At 38.2% G+C, this 10,188-nt stretch overlaps 1 protein-coding gene across 1 annotated transcript; it reads left to right on the top strand.

Moving 5' to 3' along the window:
- Nucleotides 1–2,593: 2,593 nt before the first annotated feature.
- On the top strand, nucleotides 2,594–9,324 carry LOC469776 (olfactory receptor 2T29). Its single transcript, XM_054675268.2, has 2 exons — nucleotides 2,594–3,330; nucleotides 6,735–9,324. Exon 2 carries the CDS (start codon nucleotides 6,745–6,747, stop codon nucleotides 7,690–7,692), a length of 948 nt encoding a protein of 315 aa, XP_054531243.1. The 5' UTR covers nucleotides 2,594–3,330; nucleotides 6,735–6,744; the 3' UTR covers nucleotides 7,693–9,324.
- The last annotated feature ends 864 nt before the right edge of the window (nucleotides 9,325–10,188 follow it).

Here is a 10,188-nt window from a genome sequence, read left to right as displayed (position 1 = left end):
ATTCTCTCAGTGCTGTCTGTTGCTGGGAGTTGTATGGTGGGGTGGGGTGGGAGGGGAAGCCAGGCTACAGTCAGAACAGACTGTGAGCATGCCTGGTAAACTTCCTGAAGAGTTCTTAGAAGACAGGGGCCAAACATTGGCTGAGACTTCCTTTCTTTTTCTAAGTGCACATTCACTCTCTTGAGTGTCGTGTATACTTTTGTCTTCCCTTTCTTAAACACACCTCTGCCTGTCCCTGGTCCTTCCCAGGACCATCATGATTTTATAGGACCTGTTCCTTGGTTCCATTTCTAACCCCATTTTCTGTTTTGCAAACTTTCTCACCTCAGTCTGGGGCCACAGATCTTCTTGCTGCTGTTCAAACGTTACAAGTTACTTTCAGTCTCCCAGCTTTTAACTTTCTCTGTTTCCTCTGCTTAAAGCATCTCTGCCGTGTTGTTTACGACTGACTCCATTGCTTCATTTACGGATCTGATGAAATTTCACCTTCTAAATAAAGGGCTCCTAACTAGCCTGTGTTAAATCGATTCGCTGATCATTCCCATCTCATCTCTCTGCCTTTTTTATTCACTATGACTATTAATACTTGACATTTCATTACATATTTATTAGTTTATTGCCTGTATTTACCACTAGTATATAAATGCTGTGTGGGAAGAATCTTTGTTTCAAACATCATAAACCTAGATAGTGCCTGGAACAAACAGTAATTATTTTTGAAATTAATGAATAAAAGAAAATATCATTCAACATTGGAATTTAATTTTTACTTAAAAGCAATAATGTTAGCAATTCACTGCATATCACACCCAAATAAATTATTTTTGTATTATAACTCAAAGGTACCAAAAAACCTCTGAAACTCATTAAAAGTGTAAAGGTAGATGCTTTACATAATCCCCAAATGCATAAAGACTTTGTAAGCACAAAACAGTTAACGAAATTATTAAAGTTAATATATTAAACAAAATACTTTAAAAAATTCGGATGAAACAAAATATCAGAATGAAAACTGAAATAAAAATATTTTAGTTGATACTATTCACAAAGAGTTACTTTTTTTTTCATTTTTCTTTTCTTTTTGAGACCGAGTTTCACTCTTTTTGCCCAGGCTGGAGTGCAATAGCGTGATCTTGGCTCACTGCAACTTCTGCCTGCTGGGTTCAACTGAGTCTCCTGTCTCAGCCTCCCAAGTAGCTTGGATTACAGGCACGTGCTACCACGCCAGCTAATTTTGTATTTTTAGTAGAGATGGGGTTTCACCATGCTGGCCAGGCTGGTCTCGAACCCCTGACCCCAGGTGATCCACCCACCTCGGCCTCTCAAAGTGCTGGGATTACAGGTGTGAGCCACCGCATCTGGCCAGTTACTATTTTCATAACAAAACCACATTTATATTTATAAAGAAAACATTTCAATGAAAAAAATGTGAAAAGAAAACACGATTCACAAAAGCAGTAGTTACATGGATAAACATGAAAAGTTATATAAACATATTAATCAAAAAAGACAAGTTAAATAATGATACACCTATGAAATTGACCAAGAAGGAAGAGACACACAATTCGGAGCTGGTGCAAGTGGAGTTTAATTCTGCAGCAAAATTTGAAGAGGCTTTTGGGAATGTAATTCAATGTTGTGTATTAAGTTTGTAACACTGTATACCAAATGGTAGATTGTCTTAGGGAAAAACTTAGAGTGTTTTTTGTATAATTTGTTTTATTTCTGCATAATTTATAATGTTGAAATTTTTAATACAATGTCACTATTCATTCTTAGGAGAAGATTGCAATTGTGATATAATTACTTTGATAGACATGAACTCCAGTAGATACTGTCCAGTCATATACAAACATTACATATTGCAAACTGAAGAGATGTAACACAGAAGATTGGTTAGAGGTGGCAAAGGGCTATAGGGAAGGCTGGAGAGGTGGGCAGGGGAGTGTTGTTATCCAAGGACCAAGAGTCCTCACCACTGGAGCCCCATGTGCCCCTCACTGCTGAGCTGATGGGGACTCTGCACTCCAGGGCTGCTGAGAGAACCCTGCCCTGGTGATGTGCAGCAACCCAGATGCCTGCATCTCACCAATATGACTGAAACTGCCTCTCAGGTGCTGAAGTCTGAGGCCCCCCATGGTCCCTGTTGCTTAGAGCTGCTGACCAGCACCCTCATCAGAAACAGGGAAAAAAGTAGGGTTTACTTCTTCCTCTCACCCTGCAGTGTCCACTCACAAGGGCCTGCACTCTCAGAGCCTTACGAAAAGTGAAGTAGCAAAGAAGTCAGGAGAAACCACGTGCAGGCTGCAGCACTGTGGGTCAGAGACTCCAGCCCTCAAACGTGCACCTAAAAACAGGACACTGTCTAGACAAAGGTGGTCACGAAAAGACCTCCACGACGTAGGAAAATGGTCAATGTTTTTCCAGAGCACACATTTAGAGAAAAGTTCAGAGGAATTTGGCTGCAAGATCTAAGATGGCGCTGCAGTTTCTTCTGTCTTCTTCCCTGTTTTATTCCAACAGCCTAATACATGGTATACACTCACTAAATATTTGTAGTTTAAAGGGAAGATATAACATTTAAAGTATCATTTTTGTCGGGTTTATTACATTAGAGTCGATTTTAAAATTTTCATTCAACCAGTTTTTTTTTAGATTTTTCTATAACTTTAATGTCAGTATTTAAAAACAAAGATAAAAATCAAATGCAGCACTAAAGCAATATAGATTGCAAGTGAGTGAGAGGGAAACAGTCTACAATCAGTCCTAATGAAGAGGGAGAAAGACGAGGAAGTGAAGATGACTTCAGTTCTAGTTTTAATCAAGGTACTGATTTGTGGAGGTAACCCTCTGAGTTTCAGATTCCATACCTGTGAAATGTTAGAAGAAAAATAACAATATCTTACAACATTTACTTGAATGTTAAATGAAGATCACACATATATATGGAATATATTTTGTAACGTGGAAAAGGCTAAAGCTGTATATGAACCAACTCCTATATTTCATAGATAAGATTTTGATGTTGAGATTTGAGATTACTACTATTAATATTGGTTAAGAGTTTGCATTTAATAACAGAGGTAAAAATTGTAAAAGCTATTAGAAGAAAACCAGAATTGTTCAGGAGAGATACCTACTGACTTCTTTAGCTCTCTTAATTGCATTCTTCTTCAACTCCCAGAGGTGATGTATCAAGAGAAAGCTTTCAACCCCTCCCCTAGCGGACACGGTAAAACCAGGCACGTCACTTTCTTACTCCTCTTGGTGCTCTTAACCTGGCCACACACCACCAGCCCATCTAGGTGAGGTTCAAGACATCATCTGATGGTGAGTTTGGCCAGACAGACAGGAGGTACTAGCAGGAACAAAAGGGTCATCACTGCTCTCAACTTGTTCTGCTTCTGAAATGTTCTATTAGTTCTTCACAGCATTTCCTCATTTTTTCTTTATCTGTTTTTAATGGAGAAAAGCAAATGTTATTCTTTCTTATAACTTCTATACAACACTTATTTACTGTGACATAATGGTAAATGGATTTTTAATTTCCAATTATTTATGGACATAATATATATTCTATATTTTTGGATTTTCATACAATGATGTATTTATTTTCCTGTCACTGAAGTTTTATAGAGGAAAAGTGACTGATTTTCTTTTGAGAGGGGATGATTTCTGAGGGTTACAAAACACTAGAAACAATGTCTCAATCATTTTATGTTTCCTTGATGAAACCCACAGAGGGTGGCCTAAACCCAAAGTGTAGACTGTAGAGGGAGGATGGTGTCCCTGAGAGGAATCAGGCAGAGTTACATGTGCTGGCTCCCACTCTTGGGCTGAGACGTGCGTTCTATCTCAGGTTAGGTGTGTGGTATTAGGCAGGTACCCTGAGAACCTGCATTTTTTAATATGTAAAGAGAGAAAATAATAGGAAGTAACTCATAGGCTCTTGGGAAAGAAGAAATGTAAAGTATTAATTTTAGTATTAGAACAATTCCTGGGATGCTGTATGCTTCAAATAAAGATTTGACTCCATTTATACTTATAATAAATCCCCAAGTTAAACATGCATTAAGCAATTTACATGAAAGTCAAACAAGCGGATACAGAAGGAGAAGAATGAACAGGGGGCCAGTTCACTGTATGTGGATAGTGTTCCCTTATCTGTCCCGTGTCCTGGTTGAGCTGTTGATAGTGGCTTAATGATAGTGGCTTAATGACAGTGATGGCCATTTCCTAAAGAGCAGCAGAGATTTCTTAGCAAACCCTGCATCTCCCTGCCCTCCTGTTCCCCCTCAATTTACTGAAGGCAGCAGAGATTTGCTTAGCAAACCCCAAATCTCCCTGCCCTCCTGCTCCCCCTCAATTTACTGAAGTGCAGCAGAGATTTCCTTAGCAAACCCCGCATCTCCCCGCCTTCCTGCTCTGCCTCAATTTACTGAGCAAACACCTTTTAGGTCTTCACATGTGCTGGTCGCTCCTCTGGTCCTTGCTTCACTTTGGCCACAAATAATGGACGAGGTCAGCAGGTGTGTTTTGCAGTTTATTGGAATGTTTTTAAATTGCACACAGACCTCAGCCACCATTTGCCAGTAGGGGCAGTGTTTGATACACATTATCTATCTATCTATCTATCTATCTATCTATCTATCTATCTATCTATCTATCAATCTATCATCATCATCTATTCATATATATACATATGTACATAAAATGTGTCTCAGATTTGTTGGATATTTATATTAAAGCACCGAAGCATCCCAGAATGTTGGAAGTTTTGGTGAGTTGAATGTCTTAAATACTTTTTGTAATTACTACAAGAATACAAAATATATTTGAAACTTGTAAATTCATTCCAAAATGTCCCTGCATCATAATCACAGCTAAAGTCTTCCCAGAAAGAGGAGTTATTATGTCCTTATTCTTGGCAAGGGCTATCAAAATTTAACATTTAATATGTCAGAAGTTGAAAAGTTGGAAAGTTTTAATTTCTTTCAGAGAAAATGTGGAAACAGCTATTATGGATTATTTCACAACGGCCAGATATATTTTGTGTCTATTGCCCTTATTTTGTAACTATTTAAAAATTCAACTTCAAATCACATTTACATAATAGTTGTTCCCTGAATAGACTGACTGTGACCTCCTTAAGTGCACTCAAGTTCAATTTTTCTTTGATTCATCTTCTGCATATAACACAGAGGCTGTGAGTATCGTGGTAGAGAAGGAAACAGTGAGTTGAAGTCAGAGGCGATTCATCGTCAGCATATAACACAGGCTGTGAGTGTCACGGTAGAGAAAGAAACAGTGAGTGGAAGTCAGAGATGCCTCAGTGTTGTTTGATTTTCCTCCCTGCTTCTCAGTTTGTATGAAAGATTGATTGGCAGGTAATAAAGCACATGAGGTTTGCAAAAACAACTAAAGCCTTGTCTGATAACAGCAGTGACCCTCCAAATTCTAGTTCTTCCTCCCTGAGATTTAATGAGCTTTAAAATGAGAGGAGCTTTAAGGAGATGAGGTTGGAGGACCACATACTAGACAGGAAGGACATAGGAGTCTCCAAAAAGCTCTGCATAACCAGGGTTAAAATAAGAAATGTATAGTTATATTTATATATTCACCTGTGTATGTTTACATAAATATATTTATATTATATATATATTTATATAAAACCAGAGTATTTACACATAAACACACAAATATAAAATCCAAATTGTTTTTTTTTAAAGTGGGTCACATGCTTTATTTATTTTGCAGAACTTCTGCCATTTTTATTTTGAAAGTCAACTGCTTAAATGTATGAATAGGTACTGAATCTGGAGAATGGAAGTAATATATCTTATATAATAATAGTAGCAACAATCTCTTAGGTAGGTTGTGCAGAATAGTTAGCTTAAAGAGTTAACATCTACACTAAGAGTATATGTGTTTATTCATCGGAAACTGAACTATTCTAAGCACTTTCATTACATTTCCTCATTTTACTCTCACCACACCTGAGCTCAAACATGATTTTTATCCTTTTTGATGTAGATTGGAGAAAGGAATGGCAGATAGATAGAGAAAAAGGTGGACCCATAGCTGGAGTCTACTGTGTGTGGGCTCCTTACTTCACGTCTCTCGATGTCTAAAGGGTCAGCTGTGTGTGAGGACCCTTCCCTGCTCATGAGAATGTGAGGCTCGCTCCACGCAATCACAGAGCCTCACAGCATGGCCTGATCCTATGGGAGGAGGAGGTTCAAACATCTGGTATAATTTTTTTTCCAAGTTACGCTTTAGTTACTTGCTAAATCTTTCTTATATCACATATACCTCTGAGTATTTTGAAGATGCCTATTGTTTCTTAAACCAGCGATGTTGATTCAATTCAGCTGTCTATGACAAAAACTCTACAATAAGGAGTTTGCTTTATCTTTCTTTCACTGAGTCACTGTGTTAGCAGAGGAGGGTGCTTCTGCAAATTTTCAGTACTTGTTGATAAATGACGTTATCATCAGGAAAGTTTATGAATTTGAACCGTGACAACCTTACTATCAGTTACCAATTCTTTTGGCCTATAGTTGTGAATTCTTAGTTTGTTTTGTGAATTTGTTATATGTCATTTATATACTCAAATCCCCAGACCCACGGGACTTAGGTTAGCACAATGAGCACACACAAATGTGAGTACTCACTAAACACTCATTACAAAGGGACGCGTTACACTGACTCCAAAACTCTCCTTGGTGGCCTAGGTGAAACCTCATGGCCAGCATCACCGGGATGGCCAACCACACTGGAAGGTTGGATTTCATCCTCATGGGACTCTTCAGACAATCCAAACATCCAGCTCTACTTAGTGTGGTCATCTTTGTGGTTTTCCTGATGGCGTTGTCTGAAAATGCTTTCCTGATCCTTCTGATACACTCTGACACCCACCTCCACACCCCCATGTACTTTTTCATCAGTCAATTGTCTCTCATGGACATGGTGTACATTTCTGTCACTGTGCCCAAGATGCTCCTGGACCAGGTCATGGGTGTGAATAAGATCTCAGCCCCTGAGTGTGGGATGCAGATGTTCCTCTATCTGACACTAGTAGGTTCGGAATTTTTCCTTCTAGCCACCATGGCCTATGACCGCTACGTGGCCATCTGCCATCCTCTCCGTTACCCTGTCCTCATGAACCATAGGGTCTGTCTTTTCCTGGCATCGGGCTGCTGGTTCCTGGGCTCAGTGGATGGCTTCATGCTCACTCCCATCACCATGAGCTTCCCCTTCTGCAGATCCTGGGAGATTCATCATTTCTTCTGTGAAGTCCCTGCTGTAACGATCCTGTCCTGCTCAGACACCTCACTCTATAAGACCCTCATGTACTTGTGCTGTGTCCTCATGCTCCTCATCCCTGTGACGATCATTTCAAGCTCCTATTTACTCATCCTCCTCACTATCCACAGGATGAACTCAGCAGAGGGCTGGAAAAAGGCCTTTGCCACCTGCTCCTCCCACCTGACTGTGGTCATCCTCTTCTATGGGGCTGCCGTCTACACCTACATGCTCCCCAGCTCCTACCACACCCCTGAGAAGGACATGATGGCATCTGTCTTCTATACCATCCTCACTCCGGTGCTGAACCCTTTAATCTATAGTCTTAGGAATAAGGATGTCATGGGGGCTCTGAAGAAAATGTTAACTGTGAGATTCGTCCTTTAGGAAATTATAAAGTAGGAAATTTGGATATAAAGATTTAGTTTCCTTTTCTCTGCCCATCAGATACTTAGGATTTTATCCCTGTTATTCCTTAGACTCTCATACAGTGATGTCTCATCTCATATTCATCTCATTTTGAGGAATTCTTTCACTTTGTGGAAACTCTATTTTATAGTCTTTGTCCATCCAAAATTCTTATACAATTGTGTCATACTAATGTAATATTTTTGGAAGTTGATAACTGCTCTCTAATTTTGTGAAAAAATATTCTTAACCTCAGGAAATACTTAATATTTAGAGACAAAAAGGTCATGAGGTGTTCAAATGATGAGAGGGAAAGAGGGAGGGAGATAGAGAGGGGCAACGAAACTGAGTACAATGTTGCTGCCACAGATGAGTATGGGTAAAGGGTATATAGGTATTAATTGTACTATTGTTTTTTAATGATACTTTTTTGTGAAGTTGAAATCATTTACAAATAATTAAATACCAGGCTTTTCTCCCTTTTTGAAAATATTTTCCTTTCTGCTTGGTGGCAGTGTGACATCTTAGAAATCATGCTCATTTCATTATGTCTAATCATTACTGAGAAAATCTAGTCATCGCCCCTTCTTTATTGAGGGCTACCTTTTTCTGCATGGTCCAATTCTGATGGCGTCTAGGGGATTTACCTCTCTGAAATAATTAGTGCCATGTGGTGTATTGAGGATGTAGGACCACATAAGGGACTGCAGAAAAAATATGACACCTGAGTGGAAGGAGTTTTAAGGAAGGTTACCTGCCCAGGGTGATTCCTGAGCTGAGATTTCAAACATGTAACTTGTTATACAAACAAGCAGAGGGATGGCATCAACATTCAATCCTTCATTTATTTAACAAGCATTTTGTGCTATTTTATAATTAAAAATAGTTAAATAAGATTAAATTTTGAATAGCACATGGCTTTTACCAAGGAGTTTGAAAAATACATGTAGTTGTTTATGCAAACAAATGTAAGAAAATAAATAAGCTGTTTTGATACGTATGAAGGATACAGCTCATAAGGACACACTAATTCTATCTGTGACATCTGAGTTCAAAGAAGGAGCTGAGAGGAGACTCCGGGTCTCAGTGCTGAGTAGTGACGAAAAGTTACCCTCAGATGAGTGTGTGATGTTGGAGCCAGGGGAACTTGCTCAGAGACATGCTGCAAGAGAAAAGGCACAGCATGAGCAAAGACAGGGCTGAGCAAGCGAGAGAAATCAATGCCCAGTAGATCTTTCTTATTTCATGTTAGGCTTATTTCTTGCCCTTGTGTGGCCCAGGGTTTTACAAACAATAGTGAAATGATCAGAATTGTATTTTAGAAATGTTATTTGTGTGGTGATCAATTGGAGATGTGCAAGACCAAAAACATAGAGACCAGGTAAATGAGAATGGTGATCTAAATGATATTGATCTAAGTGGAGTCGACCATGCCTTTACCCCAGAATAGGCTGATAGGAGGACATTTGAGGTGGGGCCTGCTGAACCTGTTACCTAAAAGCATACATATGGTAGCTGCATGCTATAATTTCCTAATTGGCTATGTACAACTTACGAATAATCAGGTGTTTTCAACAGTACAGATTCTTCTTTTCTCTCACCACACTCAATTATTTTATGACTATAATATAAAGATTCTGTAGTGCTTTGGAAAAATATGAGAGAACTAGTTTTTAATATTTTTCCTGAACTCAGACAATATAAAATGCATACTCTAACTTTGTATGAATTAAAGAGCATTTGTCAACTCTCAATTTGCTGGATTATAATTATAGACACATTTGATGGTTATATTTAAAACATCCTTGTGAAAGGAAATGTAGCAAAATTTCATGAAAAATGATTTTTGTAGAGTTTTATTGTGCTAAAAATTGTTAGCCGCCTAAAATAACCTGTTATAATATGTTGGTAAATCTCGTGGTAACTACAAAGCAAAAACCCGTAGTAGACATACAAAAATTTTTAAAAAACAAGGAATCAATGTATACCACTAGAAAAAACATCACTTAACCATAAAAGAAGACAGTAAGAATGGAAGAAAAGAACAAAGTCTCCAGAAAACAACTGGAAAACTAACAAAATTGTAGCATTAAGTCCCTATGTATCAAAAATTATCTTAAATGTGAATGTATTAAATTATCCAATTAAAAGATATCTGGTGGCAGAATGTATAAAAAATGCCACCTACAACGGGTTACTTTAACCTGCAAGCACATATGCAGACGAAGTGAAGTGGTTGAAAAGGATATCCCATGCAAGTCGTAACCAGAAAAGAGCAGGAGTAGCTATGCTTATATCAGATAAAATAGACTGAAGTCCAGAACTATAGAAAGAGACAAAGAAGATCATATATAATGATTAAAAAGTCAATTCAACAAAAAGTGTATAATAATTGTGACTATGCATGAAACATTAGATAACCTAAATATATAAAGTATTAATAGATCTAAGGGGATAGATAGCAATAAAATAATA

This window comes from Pan troglodytes, chromosome 1 (genome assembly GCF_028858775.2).
Source record: "Pan troglodytes isolate AG18354 chromosome 1, NHGRI_mPanTro3-v2.0_pri, whole genome shotgun sequence".
Taxonomy (NCBI): domain Eukaryota; kingdom Metazoa; phylum Chordata; class Mammalia; order Primates; family Hominidae; genus Pan; species Pan troglodytes.
Note: the sequence above shows the minus strand (reverse complement) of the source record. Positions and strands in the feature narration are given on the sequence as shown.

What these genes read in the sequence shown, in the direction of transcription:
- LOC469776 (XM_054675268.2), top strand. Translation starts at nt 6,745, where the DNA reads ATGGCCAGCATCACCGGGATGGCCAACCACACTGGAAGGTTGGATTTC.